The sequence below is a fragment of the Wyeomyia smithii genome, chromosome 3 (assembly GCF_029784165.1).
Source record: "Wyeomyia smithii strain HCP4-BCI-WySm-NY-G18 chromosome 3, ASM2978416v1, whole genome shotgun sequence".
NCBI classification, from domain to species: Eukaryota; Metazoa; Arthropoda; class Insecta; order Diptera; family Culicidae; genus Wyeomyia; species Wyeomyia smithii.
Window position 1 is genome coordinate 60,174,383 of NC_073696.1, and position 26,666 is coordinate 60,201,048.

The window sequence follows — 26,666 nt, forward strand, 5'->3', positions numbered from 1 at the left end:
ATTATTTACAAGTCAGTTAATCATAAAAGCTTAAATAAATTTCATGAATAATTACATGTTAGAAAGAGCCACAGCCAATTGCACAGTTTTTTAAGTATTTTAGTCATTATGGCATACTTTTTTATATGAGAACTGTAGAGAAGCTTGGTTTTTATGAGAAAAGCGAAGAATTTCGTTATAAAAAGCCACATGTGTAAGAATTTTGGGGAATTAATAGCATGGGCCATCTTACCCAACTGGTGCGTCTTGTACGGTTCTCCCCTACTTTTCCTAGCCAGTACCTACCCCGGCCAGACCAGTGTAGACTTCCAAACACATTGAATGAAACAATTACACACTTTGCCCTCTCATCAGAAAACAGCAAGCAGCCCGTCAGGGAATACAGATAACCCGAAGCTTCCGCTGCTGTTACTGTTACTGCTACTGCTCGAGTGCAAAAGTTAACATCTGAATAAACAGAATAATTACAACAGCCTGGAACTCTTTGCCGCTGCAAAATTGTGGAACGAAGTGCAAAACCAGTAGGAGCAGAATCGTCCATCCTCTTGCAAGACTGCTCGGCAAACGGAAAAGATACACAACGTGATAAGTGCGCAGAAAAGTACTTGCATTTGTAATTGGGGAAAGCTTTTCTGCATCGTTTCGAGTGGGGCACATGGAAAAAAGTCTATTCTTCTTGTTCATCTACAAGGCAATTACCTCGGCAAGGGCAAATTTTTCACACCATCAGCAACGTTTCTTTGCCGTCTCGAACAGTAACGGTAGCACCGAGGAACCAACCTGCGAACGATTTTTTCAAGTAATCGTTCTTATATTTTCACCCTTCAGTAGGTGTACTTCCTTTTTGGAAATCAGGAAACCAGGACAGTCCGAACGATTTAAAATTTAATTTCACTCAATGTTGAAAACCAGTAGCCCGCATTCAGTGCAGAAATGTAAATTGAAATCAGATGAAAAATGTAAGTATACAACTAGCGGAAAAAGAAAATAAAAGTCAAGTTACAAAATCAAAATACCAAATACCATCACCAGAATAAAGAATAAATTGCTTTGTAGTCTACCATTAAGAAAAATAATATAATCAGAAACAAAACTTCACAACTAACTCGTTGACTATGACGATTATAAAAGAATGAAAACGAAGCAAAAGCATTGTCAGATTTGGGCAGTTTGCGATTCCATTCCAATATACAATGTAAAAAAAATCAAAACTTTTCCAAATCTGCGAAAAAAGACCCGCTGATTTCTTATGCCACCTTCGCGCTGACGCGAAACAAAATCAAAAATTCATTCCAGTGTCGAAAGAAACGGAATATTTTATTCACGGTCGCGTACAGCTGCGGGGCTGGATGCAGTGAACGGGCCAGAGGGCGAGTCACTGGCAGCAGAAGCAGCTGCGAGAAACTTTTTCCCCCGAATAGAACATATTGACATCTCAGAACAGATGACGAATATAGGGTCGCACTGTGGTTGTTGTTTTGTATTCGCGTTTGTTGGAAGTCACTGCTTTTTGCTATTCAATGGTTGGCAAGTTGACTGAAGAAAGTGAAGAAAAATCCGTGGTTTCATGTTGCCAACGAATGCACAATGATGCTGTCTGTTGGCGGAAGCTCACGTGTCTCGAGTAGAGCTTACGCTATACAGTAGATACATATTTTGACTGTTAGGTGGCACATGGAATTTTGACGCGTCTAATAATCTGGATAGCATGTGCTCCCGCATTAATATTTATGACAAGTAAAAAATCTGCGAGTTTTGAAATATGACTTTTTGAAGAATATTTGGTCGTAAATGCTCCAAGCAACTCAGAAACTTAGGAGTAAGAAAACAAGGACGGATTTTATATTTGATTGAGGAATTATAAGGATGAGTAAAGTTTAGCTAGAATAACGATTGTTGAACAAATGTTTGCTTCTAAAGTAGTTTTCACGATTTAGAGCTCTGCTTCAATTCCAATCTTTATTTATTTTCAGTACCAATAACAAACTAAATCTTAAACTCAATCATTCGCAATCGCAAACCCAACTGTAATCTTTATTGTAACCGCAATTCAATCTTAATTTAAATACTAATCTCAATCCTAACCCGAAACCCAACTCTACTCAAAATTCCAATCACATTTGAAATCCCAGACCCAATTTCAATCCCAATCTAAATCCTTGTCTCAGCCAAAATACCAATCTCAGTCTCAATTACTATTCCAATCTCAAGCCCAGTCTCAATCCCAATCTTAATCTAATTCTTAAACACAGTCAAACTTACTTCTAATCCCAATCACAAACCCCATTTTAAACCGAAATGTAATTCTAATCTAAATTCCAAAACCAATATCATTCTCAATCCCAATCTCAATCACAATTTCAGGTTTGATCACAATCACAATCTGAATCTTAATCTCAATCCAAATCAAGCACAATTCCATTCTAAATCTTCATTTCGACTCTAAAATCAATATCAATATCAATCTTAGCTTCTATCCAAATGCAATCTCATCTCGATTCCTATCGCTATCTCAATCCATTTCTTAATCCCAATTCTAATTTACTTCCCAATCCCTAAACCAATCTCTGTTCCAATCCCAATCTAATTCTTTATCCCAAGTTTTTTTTTTCTTGTAAGGACTCATCACTAGAAACCTTTAATCTATCGTGATTTTACCCAGTTGTTTGCTGTAGTCCGTGCTTCATATTATCGGCAGTATAACTAATGCAAATGAGTGAAATGCTCATCATTTCTATACTTGTGTGTTAGTTTCTACCCTCTCATTTCAAGCTCATTGCTTTATTATACCCAGCATTTCTCATTCGCTCCTACCAATATCACCAATTACAATTCCCTGGAGAGATCCCAACTCTCTAGCCATGTTTATTGTAAGAGAGACTCATTTTCTTTCTAGAAAGGACTCCACGCCATGATAACAGTTCTCTGAAGAAGAATGCTAAAGTCCTTCAACAACCAAGCGACAAATAATAATAATAATAAGGTTCGAACTCTTGACCACCCGCTTGTCAAAGTGGACTCTGTAACACCGCGGCTACGAAGCTCCACTGGCTCCAATCCTAATCTTAATTTCCTTTCCAATCCCAATTATCAATCCCACTCCAATTTCCAATCCCAATCATAATTTGAATCCCTATACTAATCCCAATCCTCATCCTAATGTCGATCCCAGTCATGATGGTAAGCCTATCCCCTCGGATAGAAATCAATGTTTTTCTCGAAAAATTATCTTCAAAAACTTATTACTCATCAACGACATGCCCAACTGGCACAACCTGTATTTTATATGAAATTTAGATGTGTTCTCTGACTGTATTTAACAGATTCATCGTTCAAAACTTAAACTATAATTATTGTCGAGTTGTCAAGTGAATGGGAAATGAGTTAATACTATTCCCTATCCCGATTCCAATACCAGCCCCAAAGCCACTGGCTATCGCAATCTTGTTTCATTCCTTGTTTCTCTGTATGCCTGAAGGGTAGGGGTGTGCGAAACTGGCTTTTCTGGTGTCGAAACGAAACGAAACGAAATTAACCCTTAATTTCGATTTCGCCAAATTAGTCGAAACGAAATCAAGGTGGATTTCGAGTTCTCGAGACGAAACGAAATTGGTCTCTAAATTTCGCGAAATTTCGAAAAATAAAATAAATGTTTCTGAAACATAGCATTACAATGATTTGTAACGTTGGAGCGTACGCTAACGAAGTACCCTTCAACAGCTGATCGCAAGGTGCTTACCTGGTCGACGAAGAGTAACGTAGGTATTCAGTTATCGATAAACCGACAATGACGAGAAAATCAAAAATGTTAAAAACTAAAATCTTGATGCATTCATTTATACAGATTATATTGCAGGTAATAGTAGCGCGATAGATACAAATGATATAAAGGTCAAACTCGAAATGTCTTTGTAAATAATAATTTAATGAACTTCTGAACTGATTCTTTTGGTTTGAATGCAACTATGTTTAAAATAGTAATCCTTCTTTCATAGCACTTTCATCATTCAAAATCCAAGTTTTGTCCTAGAGCTCGAACTGGAAAAAATGAGAGATGGTAGGTAGGTTTTCAACCATTCCTGTGAGTTTTGGTGTCCCTAGCAAAGATAACTTTTCCAAAGAGTTGTTCCCTATGCAAACGTAAAAGCGACGAATCCGATAAGCAATTCCTCGGCGGCCTTCTGATGCATTTCTGCATTCTCTAAAAGCAGCAAAATTCACAGGAATGGTTGAAAAGCTGTAAAACCTTTGGAGGGCAACTTTTTTTTCGCTTTTGTCGACCAGTGTTATTGAATTTTTTTTAACACCGTTTAGTCAGACTAGACTAAGTGACATTTTTATCAAATCGAGGAAAATAAAATTTAAGTTAACTATTCTGTAAACTTTGAAGTTTTCAATATTTTTGCACATATTTTAATATAACTTAAAATTACTTTTTGACTGAGCAGTTCCACAAAAAATGTCTCAGTTTCAATATTTTTTGTCATTTTAGATTTGGCCTAAACTTTGCATAAACGTTTCTATAGGCTGAGAAGCTAGTTAAAATGCTATTTTGGGAGGGTTATTGTGATTATAAATATTTTCAGAGCCAAAAGTTTTTTGATCAGTGTGACGTCTCTGGAAAAGTTTTAGACAGTAATTTTATCTTTCCGATAAAAAAAACTCTGAAAAATTGATTTTTTTAATGTAAAAGAAACATTAAAATTAACATAAAAAAGCTTATTTTTCAAAAATCTTTTTTTGTGTAAAAATTACAAAAAAAAATACCGAAGCGATAAAGAAATCAAAGAAAAATTAAATTTAAGAAAAATTTACAACATGTTTATTTTTGGAAGGACAATATTATTATCTATAACTTTGCCAAAGGCACTGTGCCAATCAAACCAACTGTTTCGATTATAAAAATATTTTAATTACCCACAGAGTGTCCAATTGGAGATTAAAATTATTTTTTCAGCTAAATCGGTTTGTTTGACTGGCATAACTAGTGTCTCTGGTAAGGTTGTAGAAAATAATTTTGTCCTAAAAAAATATGCCCTGTGAGTTTCTGCGACACCCAAAATAATAAAATGCATTCGGGACCATTCCTAAACTACGTGGTCATATTTTGATCCCTTTCATACCCCCCTTCTCCTCCGTGGTCTTTCGTGGTCTTTTGTTTTGTGATCTTATTCTGCAAATATATGTACAATAAAGTATGAAAAATTTATGAAAAAAATGAAGGTTCAAGAAAACTGATTATTAGATATTGCGCAAATTGTAAATAGAATTTTCAGTAATATCATTTTCTCAAAACCAAAATAACAAACAGATAATGGTTGTTTAATTATTGATAATATTTCATTGTCTTTAACAAATATAATAATTTCCTTACCTGAAAGTAATTTAAAATACGCTTTTCTGTTGAGTATATTCAAAATGATTTTTAATTTGTTGTTGAGTATCAAAATAAATAAAATTTGTTTAAGCAAATTGATCATCTACGATAAATTTCTCGCTTATAGTTATGGTAAATTGTATACTCATCTAGAAATCATCTAGAAAAATATTTAGTTGATAATAAGTGAAACCTTTTAATTTAATTTTAATTTAATTTATTTTCGATATATTTTTTACACTTGAATCGCTAGAACAAGTTTGCACTTCCAGTGAGCATCTGCTCTTTTAAGGAAGTGTGATACGATGTTGTTAACTATAAGTTGAAGCTGGTGATGATACTTGTCGACAATTGTGGGGTGGTGCTGGTGGTTCGCGCGTTGATGGCGTTGCTCTGGTTACGGCGTACGGCAGAGGCATTGGTGAGTAGTGTTTTGTGGTATTCGGGTGTAATCCAGAATTGGGCTAGATACTGTGGTATTTTCGTTTTCATGATAGCTCGCAAACGACGCTTGAAGATATATGTTGTTTGGGCATTTTTACATGATGGGGGGAGGTCGTTAAACAGTTTGCTACCAATGTACGACATTTTTTGCGACCGTATTCCGTGTTGAATCGTGGCAAATACAGGTGACCAGTTTGTCTGCTTGAGCGGTTTTCGTGCATTCTTCTTGTGACAAGGACGGTTGAATTGATGTTATTTCGCAAGTGGATCAACATTTGATACTCCTGGGGTACACGGATTGGTAGGGTTGAGTCCCTGGGATCTTCGTATAGTAGATGAGTGGGATACAGATGAGGTTTCCGGAACACGGCTTTCAAGCTTCTGTTTTGTATCACCTGTAGCTCTCTCAAAGAAGATTTGCAAGCCAGTCCCCACGTTGCAACTAGGTACTGGAGCCGAGAATGGATTAGTGAGAAGTATAGTGTTTTCATAGTCGCCAAAGGCAAAAATGATGAAACCTTCCTTAATATACCACAGAGTGATGTTAGCTTTCGCTTGAGAGACTCAAGATTGGCCTTCCAGTTCATTCTATTGTCTAGCGTTAGGCCGAGAAATGGGTATTCAAATACTTCTTCGATGACACGATTGGCGATTTCAATTGGCTCGCGAGCCGGGAGTTTTCTGCGGAACGAGTGAATGAGCATATACTTGGTTTTCGATAGATTCATTGACATCAAATTAGTTTGAAGCTGGATAGCAGTGCATTCTGTTTCTTGATAGAAGACTGACGTGTCGTCAGCAAAGAGACGTAACTTTCCATGCAGCTCTAACTTGGCCAGGTCATTAATAAACAGCAGAAAAAGAATTGGCCCCAAGTTACTACCTTGGGGCACACCAGTCGACACGGCCCCATAGTGATCAACGGGTAATCATCTTTTAGGCACCTGACGATAGCATTACTTAAACCTGGGACGTAGGGAAGTGATGCGATAAAAAGCCCGAGAAAAAGAAATTGAATCCACCAACGCATCGTGCTTTGTGATGTGGTAAAAGTTTGTAGGTAATCTCTAAACTGCCGCTCATAGCAAGTCCGTCCCATTTGCGTTTTGGTGCTGACGAGAAAACAGCAATTGAAAATCGTAACGCTTTAGGTGAAATTTTGCACTCAAATGCTTTTTCAATCAATACCATCAACAGAATTTAGTACTGCAATGACAATCTAACACTTTTGCATCATAAAACTTGCATGAACACCGAAATTTGATTAAAATTTGTTGAAAATCATAAGCTGGGACTCACATGCGATTACTTTTACGGTACGTAGCCAGAATGATAGCAAGTCAGTCCCATAGCCAGCTACGACCGGTGATGAAAAACAAACTACTGCAAATCGATGGCGGTGCTATACCGTGCGTTTGGAATGAATCTATCGCTGGTCAATTCATAAATGACCTTCTTTCGTGCTTTATTAAACAAGTTTTTTGTGAGAAGCATAACACAATATACCTACCAACTGCGCCGCTCAAAATAAAATTAGATTTTGTTTTTACATACTGATAAATTCAAAGTCAGTTTAGGTGTAGGAACTTGTTCTAAATTTTCCTGAGAGCGGACACACGTTCGTGACGGCGGACAGCTTTCACGTAGCAGTGGAAACAAATATGAAAGAATACCTATAGCTTAGGAAAATGTTTGCTCCGTTAAAAAACAGCTAAGTAGCGTACCGAAGTTTTTAATATGACTGACAAATTCTTCAAAACGAAATTCACGACAATAATTGAACAATTCTTAAGCACGTCGTTACATAAAATACGGATAAAATACGAAGAGTAGTATTTACTCAAGAATGCTTCAACTAACAATACAGTGACACACCTAAAGCGTTCACTGTCAACAAACAACAGCTGAAAGAAGCTACTGGTGGAAACTTTGTCTTGAAGAAAACATTGTACTATCAGCTAGAGCCACACGATGTAGAACGCGTAAAATTTAATCAAACCTCCTATCGAATATCACTTGGTACATCCAATTCTAAACCTGAAGACCATTAGTTTTGGTAAATATCACATTTTTCATAATCATTATTGGCTGTGGGGTTAAATTGCGAAGATTTTTTCAATGGGACCGACTAGCGATCACTTTTGCTATGGGACAAACCAACTTGCTATTTTTTTCATAGTTCCTCAGAACAAAGTATTCAAAAATATTTGTTTTATCGAAAGTAGATATAAAAAGGAATTGATTCCATAAATAAACTCAAAATTGATAAAAATGCAATTGGGACGGACTTGCCATGAGCGGCAGTAAAGCTCAAACTAACTCTAACGTTTCAATATAGGAACTTTGAAAGAGATCCTATAGACAGCTATGACAACCTATCGTAAAGCTTTGTACGAAAAACGGTACAACTATATGTAAGTTTTTTGAAAAAAACAATGTCAGAGTTTTTGAAGAAAAAAAAAATGTACTATTTTTATAAAATGTTTTTAATAAACTTGTAGATCCCCTTAGGAAGGCCAAGTTCAAAGGCCGAAACGTCGGACATAAAACCTAGTAGCGTTTTGATACACCCCTAAGACTGAAAAAGCCGTATTTCCCTTGAAATAAATTACAAAGTTTTTGAATGTCGAACAAAACATAAACATCTTTCTTTCTTCCTTCAGTTCACGAACATCCAGGTCTTATATATTGTTTTTAAGACCAAAACGTTGATTTTTTTACCGGTCGTTGAGTATTGAAATATACTTTCAGGAAAAATAACATAAATCCCGACGCATTGCAAAATAGAACTATTATTCTAAAGAAGTAAATGACATATAAGGCAAAGCCTGTTTAAAACAAAAAAAAATTTTCTTCGTTCGGATAAATTTGAAATATGTTTCAAAAATTTGATTACAGTTAATTGCTGACAACTCTCAAACTTTCCGTGACACTTATTAATTAGTCGTGTCAAATAAATATATTAATTAAAAAATTGCGAAAGCTTCGACTTGACTTAGTGGCAATAATAAATTATAAGTCAGAAAAAAGACTACGTGGTCTATTCGTTAACCCGCACGCGGGGGGATTTTTCGTGGTCTTTTGATAAGCCACCCCCCGTCTCCCTATATATGACTACGTGTTTGGGAACGGCCCCTTTGAAACAAACCAAAAATTATTTTTCTTTCAACCAATCAACAGTTAGAATGGAATGTTGTAATGCAAAAACAAATAGTTTTCTCTTTACTCAATCAAGTTATTCGAAATCATCCTCGTTCTCTTATTTCTCGTTCTTTCTAACCTTTCTTTTCTTCTACCTTGTATATACGTCAAGTGCAAAGTCAGAATCACTTCTATGCCATAATCTGAACTTGTTTTTGACATTGTAAAATTGTGTGTCCCCTAAACAAGAGTAACATTTCTCAATTATGTGTTCAACAATAGCGAACCATTTACTTTTTATTCATTCATTGATCAAGTATACTCTTTTGATAACACGTTTAAAATATTTTTGATAAGGTACCTGGCAATTTTGAAACTTATGCTGACTTTGAAGTCAGAGTGTTTTGAAACAATACTAAAAATTCAGGCAATTACAACTTTTTCTGCTTAACACATCGATCACTCTGTCTGCACACTATAAGGCATGATATCTGGTCAGCCTAGTGATAGCAATGAACTATCTGATAAAACACATTTAAATACACTACGGTGTGCGAAGAGGAGTCCTCTAACACAGAGAAATCCGAAAAAACGCTTGAAAATTTTTACAAGTCGAGTAGCATAGAACATTTGGCCTGTAAGATAGAGCTTCAGAGCTTTAGTTTTGACAGAAATTGCTATGCCCTCCTAAACGAAAGACAAAAAGTGACCTCTTTAACCTTGTGGGCTGCAAATATAACCACATTTTGATGTACGTAAAAGATGCGTAAAATTTATTCCTACAAACAAATTACTAGATACCTTGTAGCGCATTTGGACGGCTTCATATTCCTCGAATTTGACTTCAGTGATGACATGAATTTTATGCTCTGCGTGAATAAAAAATACCTCCCGCATGATGTTACGGTTTTGTCTTTAAAAACAAAAATTACCGGCTGAGAGTTTATTCTTCTATAACTGACTTAGTATACCAGATATCTGTTGAGATATATTCAATTTAATTTATAGTCGCAATGAGCACAAACCAAAATAATGTAATAATGTGCATCGGAAATTTGGTCCGAAATTTCGCGAAATTTCGTAATCGTCGAAATTGGAACTTTAATTTCGCGAAATTTTAGGCGGAATTTAGCGAAATTCAACGAAATTTTTCGGCAATTTCGCGAAACCGAAATTTCGCGAAATTTCGGGAAATTTCGAGTTTTGCGAAATTATACGAAATCATTCGAAATCTCGCACAGCCTTACTGAAGGGTACTGGGTACTGAACTGCCACTGCGACATTCTTGCTGATTATCTTTTGTGGCGGGCCCCGATTGCTGTGCACAGGTTACGGATTACTCGTACTCATTGATGCTGCATGGTAAAATTTCAGCTACGAAGATGCATCGTAACAGCAACTAGGGCGCAATAGAAACTTCGTGGCGTTGTGGTAAGGTTGTAAAACGGCAAATGATCAGAATGGAAGGGATCGTCTGTATAGCAATTTATCTTTGATTATTTCCAGAAATTTGAGGATTCAACTCCAGTTATCCTGGCTTCTTCGTACGAGAGACCGGAGCGAAGATTTTTGCTCAGTCGCTGCCTTTGTGCGTCAAAAAGTCGCTGGATAATGGGTGCCGATGATTCGGGTTTCCCTTCGTCATCGGGCCTTGTCTTGGACCGGGAAGTAAGTCCATTTGACTTTCGTCATTCCCTTGTGAAGAACGTAGGATTAGGGATGAATTAGAGGGTCCTTCCAGCGATTGTCCAGCGATTCGCTGTCGAGGTTTAAGTCGTCCTCATGCTCCATCTCCTCCGTTCCGCCCGGTGCGTTTGTTTTTATAGGACTGCGCTCCGACAAAGAAAGGCTGCCGGTGGCCGAATTTTCTGAATTGAAGTCGTTCATAAAATTCCCACGAGTCGCTGGGTAAAGGAGAGTCCGCTGCATCAGTGACCCGCGTGATGCAGTAAGGGCTAATTACTGTGAAGGGTGCCCTGGTACTCCACAGGCTCCGTTAAAGGCTGGGTATTTATTAAATATATTCCTGTTCTAATCTTAATGACAATAGCAGTCCAAATCTTAAGGCGAATCCTGATTGCGCAGTCCTAGACCCAATCTTAACCCAAGCCCCAAATCTTAATCTTAGCCAACCAGAACTCAACTATTATTTCAACTCCAATCCAAAATACTAAACCGTACCAATTCTAATTCCAATCCAATTTCAATTGCACCATGCATCAATAAATGAGTATCCCATTATGTAGTACAACAGTGCAGTAGTAACCAATAATTTTCTTTTTTTTTACAATTGTAGAGTATTATCCAATTAATGTGCAAAATGATACCTCTCAATGGTAAATTGAACCATTTGATTCAGTTTATAAACAGCATCGGCTCAACCTTCGACTCAAATCAACTGTAGACCATTCGTGGTTTCTGAGCTTACTGGCTTCGAAATGTTTATTACTCGAGTGTGGATTTTACTACTTTGCTACCCGCTAGTGTTTTTCCCAACCAACGCGGCATCCACTGAACTGCTTAGCGATTTAATGTTGTTTCTTAAAGTGCCAGTGAAGTTAGCTCTTTTCGTGTGCTGGGACGAAGGTTATATTACAATATGTCATATGTTAGATCAAACGGATTTTGGTAATATTGTAAGCTTACAGATAAAAGCTTCAAATTTCTCCGAAAAATGCTTCAAGCGTCCCAAGTTCACTTCGTTCAACTGAAGAGTGTCGCGGTGGAAAATATTGCGATTTTAGACACACCAGAGCCGCATCAACATCTGGCCGTTATCGATATAAGCTGCCCGGGAAGTGACAAGTTTTTGGCCGAAGCACAGTATAGAATTTATAACAAAATTAGGTGGGTCCTTTGGAACGAAAATGGCTACGAGAAAAAAACCAACGGAGGGGATGAGCAAGAGGATGTCATATTCCGATCAGTAGCAGGATTGCCGGTGACAGGACTTAGTGAAGTGTATTATTTTTCTGTGGAAAGGGGGGAAACAGTCATAAAAGATGGTAATTTAATAAGTGATTGGTAATTCATTTTGATAGAAAAATTCGTCTGCAGTCTACAGAAGATCGGTCATGATGAACTTGAATAGCAGCGTGGTTGGAGTTTGGCGAAACGGAATAATCGAGGACAAACGTTGGACGCAGTCAGTTGTAATGAGAAGGCGAAATCTGCAAATGTTACCCATAAAAACCAGTCTCGTTTACACAACTAACTATACGTTAAGTCATTTTGGAGACTTTGAGTAAGTCATTTCTATTCTCAATGAGTTTTTATGCAAAACTTTTATTGCTTTTACCAGGAACAACGAAGTCGATTCAATACCTAGAACAGCATATTTATTACTTGACACTTTATTCACTTACTATCTGAATGCAACAATGGAAAAACGATTTGTAACAACTTGGGGTTACCCGGATCACACTACCGGTGTATGGAATGGAATGTCCGGTGATTTGATCTATCGTCATTCCGAAGCCGCAGGGTCAATGATGCTCATCACGCAGAATCGCCTGTTGAAGATTGACTATTTGAAAATGCCAATTCCATTGAGAATAAAATTTATCTTCAAGGCACCTAACCTTTCGGAAACGAGTAACATCTTTCAGATGCCATTCGATTTCAGTGTTTGGATGTGTACGCTAGCGCTGGTTGCTATAACAGCGACAGTCTTTGCTGTGGTTCATGGAGTACTTATGCTTAGAAGAAAAAACTCGATCAGAAATCGATACTTAGAAATGCTGAATGCAGCGTACGACATAATCCCAGTAGCAACGCAACAGGGTTCTCTACTAGAGCCCAAATCTTCAGCCCAAAAAATAATGATTTTTGTTAGTCTGGCAGGACTGATGTTTATTGAAGTTAGCTTCTCGGCAAAGATAATTTCCCTAATTCAGGCACCATCCGAGCGAATCAATTCATTACGGGATCTTGTGGAATCACGCCTCGAGCTTGGAACAGATGGACAGCCCTACAACCGGTTCTACTTTTCAGTTAATAAATTCAGTAGACATGCAAAAGCCAGTATCGGATCAATGACTTTTTTCGTTTCAGAAAGCCACCGACCCTGTCGGAATAAAACTATACAAACGGATCACAAACCAAAATGCTGATACCCTGAATGCGTACGACACAGAACAGGGCGTTCGAAAGTTACAAACAGTTACCAATCCTGTAGCAGAAGCTTGTAACCGTCTGTTAAGCGTTGTTCATTTCCTTATTTGCAGGAATTATTCGCATATCATGGCTTTACCTCAACATTGTACCAACAGATCAGCAGAACATTCAACGATGTGGAAAAGTGCTACCTGAGAGAGCTGACATTTTTCGACAGCGGCATCGGCTATTTTTCCGTACAGCAAAACTTCACGCTACGTGAACATTTCCACATTGGCCTGATGAAAATGCTGGAAGCAGGTGTAGCTACCAGGCTGGTAAGGAGGATGCTAAACGAGAAACCAGGTTGCACCAAGGGAGTAATGTTTCGGCCACTCGATTTGGTTGATACACGATTTGCGATGGAAATTGCCGCCTTCGGAATTCTGGGGGCCGTCTGTTTGCTGCTTGCTGAAATTGTGCTCAGTAAGTATACGCTTTGGAAAACACCTGTGCAAAACTATACGGAGTAGGTTGTGATAAGAATTATCAACTTACTGTAGATAACAATAAAACTAGAAGAGATAATCTTGTACTTTAGAAAAATACCAAACATAGAGCAAATCGAAAACTCAGCTAATAAATAACTACGATAAATAAACGTTTAGCTTATCCTCAGAGTTTTCTCAATAAATTGATGCTAATCAGATTCTAGAAAAAAAAACAATCAAATTTATTTTTACTACGATTCCTTTATGGTTGCGTTTAGACTGTTCTTTTGTTAAATTAAAACGCAGTTTGGTAAACCTTAACAATCACATGCGTAAAATTTTATTCAAATTGGAGCCACTCAAAATAAATGTTTTGACCTGGAAACTCTGAAAGAGTAGTCTTTTGACGCATGCATTAGGCCACCCCACTTCTAATTTTTGTAAACAAACAGTAAGAATTTTATTCACTATGCTAGTACAAAACTTTTCACAGTTTTCACGGATTTTCAGTTTGATCACTTACTCTCGCTATCTTTGGAATAAAGAATTTTTTGGTATTTTAGCTCATAAAACAACGTCAGATTCGATGTAATCTACTCAATGTCCTTTTGAGAACTGAACAAACCTAAAAATATCTGCAGCTTCAACTATGAACTTTTAAACCAACGGCTTTCAAAAAACTGTGTGCGATAGGCAACATCTCAAGAATATTTTAAGCTTGCTAGGGGGCCAGCATTTGCAGGTACGGTTGAAAACGTATAATCTTCCATTTTTTTCAGTTTTAGCTCTAGGGCAAATTTCTTCTGCTCTTGTAGTGCATTGTTGTCCACAAAAATGAATAAATAAAAAAGAAAAGGGATATTAGAATTGAAATTAAACAGAGCTGTAGACGCGAGGTGAGATAAAATGATAAAACACAAAGAAAAACAGAAATAGAAAATCGGCAAAAGATTTCAATGAGAAATGCAAAAGTAAAATGAGGATGTGGTATGAGGAAACGAAATGAAAAGGAAACATTCACATAGAAACAGCATAAGCAAGTAAACAAGAGTTGGGAAACGAAAACGGAGAAGGTAACAAAGAAGGGGAAAAGAGAAAGAAGAAAAAAAGAACACGGGAAACAGGAAGCAAAAAAAATGGAAACAGCAAAGTAGGAAACAAAATATAAAAATGATATGGAAAACGCAAATTAAAGTGAGAAATAGAGAAAAAACGAAATTGGTAAAAATAAATAGAAAAGATACGAGAGTGAAATACGGAATATAACAAGAAACTTGCATATTTATTTGAATAAAATTTGATAAGTGACCAAACGAGAGAGGTGAGACGTGAGAGGCATATGAAAATAACACACAAAAAAACTGGAAAGGATAGTTGGTAAAAGATTCCTGAAAAAAATACAAAAGGAGTGTGAGAAACGAGGAAAGGAGAGATAGTTGAAAAATGGAAACCAAAAATAAGATAGTGGTAAAGAGAATAAAAAACAACTAGAAGTGTAAACGGGAAGCAAAAGTCGAGAAAAAAAGGAAATGGAAAAGGAAATGTCGAAAAGATGTAGATGATATATAGGAAAGGAAAGTAGAAGAGGGAATATGTTTCTCATTTACTAAAAGAAAATAAAAAGAACATTGAAAAGCATAATGGAAAAGAGAACATGGAGAGAGAAATTAGAGGGTAAACAAAACTAATACTAAAAAAGAGAAACGGGATAAAGAAATGGAAAAACTAAAACGGGAAATATAAATAAAAAACCGCGAAATGAAAATGAGAAAAGGATGATTCCCTTGTGGGAAAAAAAATGTCCAAGTTTTAATAATTTTTTTAAATTGTCATTTTTGATTTAGCTGAAACTTTGCATAGACGTTTCTATAGGCAAAAGATGTCATTTTGTACTTTTGAATTATTTTTTTGGAACTCGACTCATTTTTGGGAAGCTATTGTAAAATGCTATTTTGGGAAGGTATTGATGATTACAAATATTTTTAGGGCCAGAACGGTTTGTTTGATCACTATGACGTCTTCGGCAAAGTTGTAGATAGCGATTTTTTCTTCCCGAAAAAAATATACATTCTAAAAAAAATTTTTTTTTGTGGAAATAAGTTTTTTTATCATAGGACATTGTGTTTTATTTGTTTATTTTTTATTTATTTTTTTTTAAGATTAGTGTAGATATTTGAGCTGGAGTCCGCTCATGTTTGCGTTGACTAAATTTTGACCATAAGTTTATAAATTTTGTCAATCGTTTTAAAATATCTATATTGAGAGCATTGATGTTTGCCAAATTTTTATTCAATAGGTGTATTTTCTTGCGTTGATGTCGCGTCAGAAAATTACAAGTTTTTATTGCAAGTTAAGTTGCAATAAAAATTAGAAACTAATTATATGAAAAAGCTAATTTTTCCAAAAACAAGCTCATTTTTAAAATAACGTTTATTTTTAAACTACACAAGATTACATAAACAATGATGGTCCGATTATCGAGAAATTTTTTTTTTCACAGGGTATATTTTTTATAGAAGGACAAAATTATTATCAACAACTTTGTCAGAGACACTATGCCAATCAAAAAATCCTTTCGACTGTAAAAATATCATTTATTTCCCTTAAAGTACTCTATGCGAAATTAAAACTATTTCTACAGCCAAAACGGTTTGTTTGAATGACATAGTGTCTTCGGCAAAATTGTAGTCATTCCAAAAAATATGCCCCTCGACAAATAAAATTGAAAATATTTTTTTCCAAAATATCATAACTTTTTTTTCTTGATTTCTCTATGATCAGACCGGTTTCATTGTTTAGGTGATCTTTTGTAGTTTTTATAAAAAAATAATAAAATTTTTAAAGTATGAGCTTTTCTAGATAATAAATTTTAAATTATTATTTTGACTTTTTTTCACAAAAAAAATTTTTTTTCCTTAGAGTGTATATATTTTTTAGAAAGACAAAATTATTATCTACAACTTTACCGAAGATGTCATACCGATCAAACAACCTGTTTTGGCCCTAGAAATATTTGTAATTATCAAGACCTTCCCAAAACAGCATTTTCCAAAAGCTTCCCATATATGAATCGTGTTCCAAAAAATCCAACCAATAGCACTAAATAGCAAATGTTGCTTATAGAAACGTCTGCGCTAAGTTTCAGCAAGAAACAATGGGAAAGTGAACTATGAGAATCCGAAACAGAAGAGGCAATTTTCAAACAGGAACATAAAAGACAAATAGGGAAGAGGTTGGGAAAAGAAAACAACTAAAGGAAAAGGAACAGAAAAAGGGAAGAGAGAACGGGAAACAGGGAACAAAAAAACAAAAATTGAAAATAGGACAGTTTACAGCAAAATGTGAAAATGAAAATAGAATGAAAGAACGAACTATAACACAAAAGAATACAAAACTTAACAAGAAACTTGCATATTAATTTGTTAAACCTTTATGACCGTCCAGATGTGAGTATAAAACGTGATAGGCGAAAAAAAAAACAAATAGAAAATGGAAATGGTACTAAGTAAGAGGTTTCGAACGAAAAGTTAAAAAGTGATTTAGGAAAACAGAAGAAAAAGTGGCAAATGGAAACAAAAAAGCAAGAAATGCTAATGAAAACAAGAAAACAAAGAAATCCAGAAACGAGAAGGGTAACTGTTACAACGAGCAATCGAAGTCCCCTCGAACGACCGTTACTGATAGCAACTGATAGTAACGTGAGATGGCAGAGCGAAGCGGGAAGATAGAAGGACGTCACCTATTGTTACTCTTACTGAAGTGTCTTTAGATTGAAGAGGAGTCATCAGGTTAGGAAATTAAAAGCGTTCACCCGATTGAAAAAACTTTAGAAGACAAACTTTGATCGTAGTTGATATTATATATTAAATATTAAGGTAATTCTCTCGCAATACTCTCATGTGAATTTATATAAAATAATTAAGCTTTGGATTATTATGCAGTATAGTTTATATTGATTTGTCGGTTGTTACACGTGCGGAGAACATTGAAGGTAAGCTCATAGGTCGGAGATCAGCATTATCGATTGTGATCGAACACCAAGATTGTGAGTAACTAAATAGAATAGCATCCATTCAAGTTTAATATTAAATTAATTGCAGCTTATAGCAATTTATGAATAAAGATTTGCTAAAGATTTGGTTACCCGAACATAACCTTTAAGAATCTTGACTTTGTCAAGATGGGTTAGGATGGAATCTCCGATCAAAATTGCCGTTCGTGTGACCGACCGGACACGGCAGATGCCATGGTGACCTGTGATGCGTGCAACTGCTGGTATCATTTCGGGTGCGTAGGCGTAGATTCGAGTGTAGAAAACCGCCACTGGATTTGTCACCGATGCCAAGCAAAGGGTTTGCTGTCCGTGGTAACAATAAAAACACCCAATAAGGTAACAACCAGCAGATCTTCGTCCATAAAAAAGGGAAAGACTGGCGGAAAACCCCTTCAGTCGCAGCGGGAAGTGCTCAATCTAACGCTCGCTCCGCGGTACTTGAAGAACAAATAGCATTGTTGAAAGAGCAGGAACTTTTGCTGGAAGAGGAGCTGAAACAAAAGGAAGAGGTAGAACGCCTCGAGTTCGAGGAAAGGCAGCGGCAGATTAACGAACGTCGACGACGGCAGGAAGAGGAGGCAAAGCTAAGAGAAGAGCAGTTGGCTAAACAAAAGGCGTTGCGAGAAGAGAGGTTAAGGTTAAAAAAGGAGTCGATGGATAAACGTACAGAGCTTATTAGGCAGCAGGCCCAGATGAGCGATGGAGGGTCAACGATCTCAGCCTCGGGAATTTCCCAAATTTTCAACGGAAGCAGGGTGCAAAAATGGTTGAAGGAAAATGAAAATTCCACGGATGTCGGTAGTAAGGACCCCTCGGGAAAAGGGACAATTAATTCGTCACAACAACCATCTTCATCATCAGCTTCTTTAGTCAGCGGGAATTCATTGCAAGGACATTCACTGTCTGTAACACCAGCTCCAGAAGATCCACTCACTCAACTCGCCCAACGAATCCGAGAAATTTCTTTAAAACAAGGAAATTTCCGGTCGCAGCCTAACCACCCATCAGTAAACCCTGCATATATGCAAATTGCAGCCCGCCAGGTTACGGGCAAGGATCTTCCAGCTTTCAGCGGAAACCCGGAAGACTGGCCGAGGTTTATTCGGATCTTTGAAGAGACTACGAATGCGTGTGGATTTTCCAATGTGGAAAATCAAGTACGGCTTCAGAAATGCCTACGGGGTGATGCTTTGGAAACCGTTCGCAGCCGGCTCCTGATGCCGGAAGGCGTGCCACATGTGATTAAGACACTGGAAATGCGTTTTGGTCGTCCAGAATTGATTATTCGTTCGATGCTAGAACGTATTCATCGTCTACCCTCCCCTAAGCCAGATAGGTTGGAGACACTGATTGATTTTGGATTGGCTGTCCAGAATTTAGTCGCTCATTTACAGGCGGCCAAACAGGAGAGTCATCTTAACAATCCAACTTTGCTACAAGAGCTCGTGGCGAAGCTGCCAGTGCAATTAAAGCTTGATTGGGCTAAATATAAATTACTGAACTCGACACCCACTCTTGCTACTTTCGGATGTTTCATGGAGCAATTGATCCAAGCGGCTAGCGAAGTCTGCTTCGATGTTCCGCTCAACCAAAACGCCAAGTTTGAAAGACCGAGAAACAAAGAAAAAAATGTGGCTCATTCATACTCGCACGAAAACAAATTTGACCGACATTCCCTTTCACACTCGAAACGCAACGAATTGACAAAGAAACATGTTAAACTTTGTCAATTTTGTAAAGAATCGGGACATAGAGTTTCAGGTTGCAAGGAATTTGCAAAAAGAAACCTAAAGGATCGTTTAAATTTCGTACGGCAGAATAATCTTTGCAGAACTTGTTTGAATTTTCACCAGAAATGGCCCTGTAAGACTTGGCAAGGTTGTAATGTGGAAGGATGTCGGGAAAAGCATCACTATCTCTTGCATCCACCGATTTCTAGCGGTCCAGTACATCTATCGAGCAGCCATTCGTCTGTCAACCTCGACGGGCAAAATATGTTACCATATTTCCGTATACTCCCAGTAGTTCTGCATAAAAACGGGAAAAGGCAGCTGATATTTGCGTTTATTGACGAAGGATCTTCGTCGACACTATTAGACCGCTCTGTAGCAGATTTACTAGAAATAGAAGGTCCAGTTGAGCCACTGACACTGCAATGGACTGGTAACGTTACACGGAATGAAAATACATCGCGGCGGGTGCATGTCTCTGTCTCTGGAAAGGGTAAATTGCAGAAGCACCAAATCACTAATGCACGCACGGTCGATCATCTTATGTTGCCAAAACAGTCGCTATTGTATCGAGTGCTGAGTGAAAAATATTCTCAGAGGGTTACCCATAGACGACTATCAGATGGTGGAACCGAAACTACTCATCGGGTTGGACAACCTGAGGCTTGGGATACCGCTGAAAATTAGAGAAGAGGGAGTAAACGAACCTATAGCAGCGAAATGCAGGCTAGGGTAGACTATTTATGGCAGTGGGGTGGGACATACACCAACAGTTTCGATAAACTTGCATGTCCCGGCATGTACGGATTCCGATCGAGAGTTGAATCAACAACTGAGCGACTACTTTACGCTGGAACAAGCCGGAGCGAAATTTCCATTCGACATTCCTGAATCAAAAATGGACCAAAGAGCGCGCCAATTGCTGGATGGAACGACTCGCCGAGTGGGTAACCGATTTGAAACCGGATTGCTGTGGAAGTCGGACAACGTGGAATTTCCGGATAGTTTCCCCATGGCTGTTCGGAGGCTTGAAGCGTTGGAGCGAAAACTTGCAAAGGATCCCGTTTTAAAACTGCGAGTACACGAGCAACTAGATGAATATGTGACAGAAGGGTTACTGTCACCGCGCAAAGTCGGACGAGTTAGCAACTGCCGATAACAAGCACGTCTGGTACCTACCTCTTGGAATTGTCGTCAACCCAAGGAAACCAAATAAGGTGAGGTTAGTGTGGGACGCTGCAGCCCAAGTAAATGGCGTTTCATTTAACTCGGCATTATTGAAGGGACCAGATTTGCCTACACCCCTCATTGCTGTTCTGAGTCATTTTCGCGAACACAGAATCGCGATCACCGGAGATATAAAAGAAATGTTCTTGCGTATGCTAATATGCGCCGGAGATCGTCAATCACAACGATTTCAATGGCGGAGAAAATCCGACGATCCCCCCCAGATTTATATTATCGATGTGGCTACGTTCGGGTCTACTTGTTCCCCGAGCTCAGCTCAATTTGTAAAAAATAGGAACGCAATGGACTATATGGAAGAGTTCCCCAGAGCAGCAACAGCAATCATAAAATATCACTACGTTGATGACTATCTCGATAGTTCCGCAACGGTAGAAGAAGCTATCGAAGTAGCGAAGCAGGTGAAGCACATTCATGAAAAAGGGGGCTTTGAGATTCGTAACTTCCTGTCTAATTCTGGTCAGGTACTTTCCGCAATCGAAGATACGTCGCGGGACGAGTCGAAAGAACTCAGCATCGTAAGAGTAGAAAAAAACAGAATCCGTGCTGGGAATGCGATGGAATCCGCTCGCAGACGTTTTCTCATACGCACTGTCGCCTAAAGTGGAGGTTATAAAGGTAATGGAACCCACACACATACCAACTAAACTTGAGATGTTAAAGCTCGTGATGAGCTTGTTCGATCCACTTGGATTTGTAACTTTCTTTCTCGTCCACGGACGAATCTTAATACAGGATGTGTGGGCAGCTGGACTTGACTGGGACTCCCCAATAAATGATCGATTACTCAAAAAATGGCGTCTATGGCTCAGTCAATTTCCCTCAATAATCAACCTTCGGATCCCACGTAATTACTTCAGAAATAAAATGAACAAGTCCAAAAATCTTCACGTATTCGTTGATGCAAGTAGAGAGGCATACGCTAGTGTGGCATACATCACAGCAACAGGACCAGAAGGGATCGAAGTCGCACTTGTTTTAGCTAAAAGCAAAGTTGCTCCGATCAAGGTACTTTCAGTTCCACGTCTCGAGCTTAAAGCTGCGGTTTTAGGAACACGTGTAGCTGAATCAGTAATCTCGTCGCATTCGTTTAAAATAGATCAACGATTTTTTTGGACTGATTTGAAGACAGTCCTCGCTTGGATCAATTCAGATCACCGAAGGTATCATCAGTTTGTGGGTGTTAAAATCGGTGAAATATTATCGTCAAATCGAATGAGCGAGTGGAAGTACGTTCGATCAGGGCAGAACCCTGCTGATCGTGCCACTAAGTGGGGAACAGGGCCGAAGTTCGACCTAGAGAGCTTGTGGTTCCGTGGTCCTCCCTTCCTGTATTGTCCTGAAGATGAATGGCCGGAAAATCGTCGCTTTACGACCTCCACAGAATTGACTAATGTACAACATGTGCACTGGGAAGCTCCGCAGCCCCTCATCGATGTAACTCGCTTCAGTAAGTGGGAAAGACTTCAACGAACACAAGCATATGTGATACGATTCATTGAGAATTGGTGAACTATCGCAAGAAGAGTTACAACGAGCCGAAAAATTGCTGTGGAAACAGGCTCAAGCAGAAGTCTTTGCGTCGGAGAGGAGAATTTTATTGGACACTCCAGGGGACCCTCACGCGCGTCACAATGTGGTGCCAAAGACCAGCTCTACACATAAATTATGGCCGTACCTAGATGAGGATGGATTAATTCGAATGCGGGGTAGAATTGGTGCTGCGTGGTACGCAGCACGAAGCTAAGTACCCCGTGATTTTGCCAGCTACCCACTTAATATCTTCTTTTTTTTTTTTTCTTCTTAAGTATTTATGATAAATATTAGTAAATAGTGAGTATGTGTGTCCAATCACAAATGGTGACTTCTCAACACTGTTAGAAATTTGTAATTTTAATTGTTAGGATTTGTTTGCTTTCGCAATTAGGACTTATCATTCGTAGGGATTTAAACCTACTTGTCAGAAAAGGGGAAGTAAACTTACAACTAACTTAATTGCTAACTTATTGGCTATAAAGAGAGCTTATCGTAGCAATTGAGGATTGCAACGATTTTTGTCGAAAATTGTTAATAATTTTATTTGACATAGCTTCTAATGGTTCAACACCAGTAAGTCTATGTAATTCGAGTGTACCAAACCAAGGAGGACGCTTCAAAATCATTTTCAGAATTTTATTCTGAATCCTTTGGAGCGTTTTCTTCCTTGTTGAACAGCAACTTGACCAGATCGGTACAGCATAAAGCATTGCTGGTCTAAAAATTTGTTTGTAAATCAAAAGTTTGTTCTTTAAACAGCAGCTCCAGTGGAATAACCTTCAGATTTGTTAGCTCGTATCATATTAGTAACTCTGAGCAATTGATGAGTTGTGGAATGCCCATGGCGAAATCAAAACTGTTCATTTGCAAAAATTGAATTTTCGTTTATGTGTGACATCATTCTGTTAAGAATAATTCTCTCAAACAGTTTACTTATTGAAGAAAGCAAACTGATTGGTCGATAACTTGAAACTTCAGCTGGGTTCTTATTCGGTTTTAAAATGGGAGTAATTTTTGCATTTTTCCATAATTTGGGAAAATATGCAATTTTGAAGCAGCAATTGAAAATTTTCACTAAAAAAATCCATTGTGCTCTCAGGGAGATGTTTGATTAGTATATTAAAGATTCCATCGTCACCAGGTGCTTTCATATTTTTGAAATTTTTAATAATTGATTTAATCTCATTCAAGTTAGTTTCAATTATTTCTGCAGGTAAAAAATTCTGGGAAGAAATTAAATCAAATTGACGTGTGACTTCATTTTCATTTGGACTCACAAAATTCAAATTTGAGTTATGAACACTCTCAAACTGCTGAGCAAGTCTTTGAGCCTTTTGTTCATTGGATACAAGAAAACGTTCACCATCTTTTAAAACTGGAATAGGCTTTGAAGGTTTCTTAAGAATCTTCGACAGCTTCCAAAATGGTTTTGAATATGGTTTCAATTTTTCAACTTTAGTCTCAAAATTTTGATTTCTCAGAAGAGTAAATCTATGTTTAATCTCTTTCTGTAAATCTTTATAAATAGTTTTAAAAACAGGGTCACGAGAACGTTGATATTGACGTCTGCGGACATTTTTCAAACGAATTAGAAGTTGAAGATTTTTGTCAATTATTGGTGAATCAAATTTCACTTGAGCCTTTGGAACAGAATAATTCCTGGCATCAACAATTGCACATTTCAATGCTTCCAAAGCGGAATCAATATTCACTTCGTTTTGCAAATCAAGATCATTATTGAAATTTCTCTCAATATAATTTTTGTATCTTTCCCAATTAGCCTTGTTATAATTAAAAACAGAGCTCATAGGGTTTAAAACTGATTCATGTGATAAAGAAAAAGTTATTGGAAGATGGTCAGAATCAAAGTCAGCATGTGTGATCAAATCACTACATACATGACTTTGATCTGTAAGCACCAAATCAATTGTTGAAGGGTTTCTTACAGAAGAAAAGCATGTAGGACTATTCGGAGACAAAATAGAATAGTATCCTGAAGAACAATCATTGAATAAAATTTTGCCATTGGAATTACTTTGAGAATTATTCCATGAACGATGTTTAGCGTTAAAATCGCCGATTATGAAAAATTTCGAACGATTTCTGGTGAGTTTTTGTAAATCACCTTTAAAATAATTTTTGAGCTCGCGTGTGCATTGAAATGGTAAATATGCTGCGGCAATAAATAAAATCCCAAGTTCAGTTTGAACTTCAATTCCCAAAGTTTCAATAACTTTCGTCTCAAGATGGGGAAGAGCACGATGTTTGATTCGGCGATGAATAACAATTGCAACTCCACCGCCGGAACCCTGAATCCTATCATATCTATGAACCACGTAATTGGGATCATATTTTAATTTTATGTTTTTTTTTTTTTTTTTTTATTCTCGCTTATTTACCGTCGGTCTAGTTCCGCCACTGTTGTTGTGCCAACCACCGACGCCCGGGGAGGCGACTCCACCCAGGACCCTAACTCACGACCCGTTGATTAACGGACCGGCGCCAACGGCTTTACTTCCTCATGCGATGGAAGGCGTGATCCCAAAGTTTTTTCGCCTCAGAAAATCTCCCGGTGTCGGCTAGAATTGAATCTAGACCAGTTGGGTTGGTTGTGAGTGGATCACGCCACCTCACAACCATCGACACCTATGTCGGCGGTGGGATTCGAACCCAGGCGTCGAGCGTGGTTGGCGGAGACGTTACCAACTACGCTAGGCCCCCGCTCATAATTTTATGTTAGGTTTCAAAAATGTTTCAGTAATAATTGCAATATGCACATTATTTACTGTTAAAAAATTAAAAAGCTCATTCTCATTGGCCTTCAATGAGCGAGCATTCCAATTTAATATTTTAATTGTTTTATTTAAAATCATTGCTAAATTTTAAATTAGAAACAATTTAAATAGTAAAATTTGTGCCTGTTTGAATGGCTTCAAACATTGATTTTGCCTGCAACATGGCGTTCATAAGATCGAACATTGCCTGTTGCAAAAAAGAAAGTTTACCTGCCGTAATAGGCCCCAGGCAGTTGACATTAGAAAAAATATTTTCGGTAGCAATTTTAGCTGGTGTACAATTATTTTCTAGCGTGTTTTGCTTACCCATATTAACGGTCATTTTCGAACTACCAACACTAGGCGGTATAATGTTCGAACTACCTGTAACCTGTGCATAAGTTAAACGGGTATGCAAAGGAGTAGGTAAACTATGCGTCACTGGTACGCTTGGAGAATTTTGTTTTGAAGTTGGTTTTAATTGAGAAATTGAATTTTGTTTACCTTGCCTTGCCTTAACAATTGCTAAACGGACTGGGCATTGATAAAAATTTGACATATGGTTGCCGTTACAATTCGCACAGCGAAAATTTTTACTCTCTTTCACAGGACATGTATCCTTTTTGTGAGAAAAGTCTCCACAATTAAGACATTTTTGGTCCATGTTACAGAATTTGGAACCATGGCCATAACGTTGGCAAGTACGGCATTGGGTGATATGCTTTTCACCTCCGCCATACTTCCTATAAGTTTCCCACTTTACACGCACATTATACAAAGCATGTGCTTTTTCAAAAAATTTTAAGTTGTTAACCTCATTGCGGTTAAAATGAATTAAATAATTAACAAGGGAAATTCCAGTTCTCTGACTGTTTTCGCCTCGTGATTTTTGTTTCATTAGAATTACTTGGGTAGGGGCTATGCCAAGTAATTCTGTTAAAGTAAGTTTGATCTCATCAACGGTTTGATCGTTGGTGAGACCTTTCAAGACAACCTTGAACGGCTTGGCGTTCTTGGTGTCATATGTAAAAAATTTGTACATCTTGTCAGTTAAATACTGAACAAGACGATCACGACCCTTTACTGAGTCGGCTAATAAGCGGCATTCACCTCTACGGCCAATTTGATAGGTAACTTTAACGTCAGAAACAAACGTTGAAAGTTCCTTTTTGAATATATTAAATTCAGAAGAAATAGTTACCACAATAGGTGGAACTTTCTCCTTTTTTAAAGATTTTATATTTTGTATAGTTTCATTATTGGTAACTTCCATTTCACCAGCTTCTTGCTCAGGCAAAATATCAAAAGGATTGTCACTACAGACACTCGATGTGTCAGAAAGAGATGCCTCTCTTTTCCTCCCCGCAGCGATGCGAGGTTTCTTTTCCGTCCAGCCATTTCAGGTGATACGAAAAAAGTTAAAATAAATGTTAAATTCAAAAGTAGGTAGTCTTGAGAAAGACTGATGGGAAATAACTTTCAGGTAGTCTTTAAAAGACACACTGACAAAACACAAACTTTGAAGCTATAGGCAGTCAAAGACCAGTCCACAAGCAACCGAAAAAACGTCTGATCTGTAGGACAGTTCAAGACGCACTGGACTTAATATCTTCTCTCCTTACAGACTGGTTCCACCGTCGCTACTGTCACGCCCACCATGAAACCGTCGTGAATGAAATGAGGCAACGTTATGAGATACCAAAACTAAGAGCGTTGCTCAAACGAACAGTCAAAGGCTGTTTCACCTGTCGATTAGAAAATCCACCCCTCTACTACCAC

At 37.7% G+C, this 26,666-nt stretch overlaps 1 protein-coding gene across 3 annotated transcripts; it reads left to right on the plus strand.

Moving 5' to 3' along the window:
• Positions 1 to 540: 540 nt before the first annotated feature.
• On the plus strand, positions 541 to 14,174 carry LOC129729927 (glutamate receptor ionotropic, delta-2-like). Of its 3 annotated transcripts, none has more exons than XM_055688845.1 (8): positions 541 to 959; positions 11,259 to 11,548; positions 11,611 to 11,967; positions 12,020 to 12,206; positions 12,264 to 12,954; positions 13,016 to 13,135; positions 13,189 to 13,543; positions 14,112 to 14,174. In XM_055688845.1, the coding sequence occupies exons 2-8, from the start codon at positions 11,401 to 11,403 to the stop codon at positions 14,138 to 14,140; spliced, it is 1,887 nt and encodes a 628-aa protein (XP_055544820.1). In that variant the 5' UTR covers positions 541 to 959; positions 11,259 to 11,400; the 3' UTR covers positions 14,141 to 14,174. The 3 variants fall into 3 exon arrangements, with proteins under 3 accessions (XP_055544820.1, XP_055544818.1, XP_055544819.1); XM_055688843.1 differs by lacking the exon at positions 14,112 to 14,174 and having other exon boundaries at positions 541 to 761; positions 829 to 959; positions 13,189 to 13,696; XM_055688844.1 differs by lacking the exon at positions 14,112 to 14,174 and having other exon boundaries at positions 13,016 to 13,123; positions 13,189 to 13,696.
• The last annotated feature ends 12,492 nt before the right edge of the window (positions 14,175 to 26,666 follow it).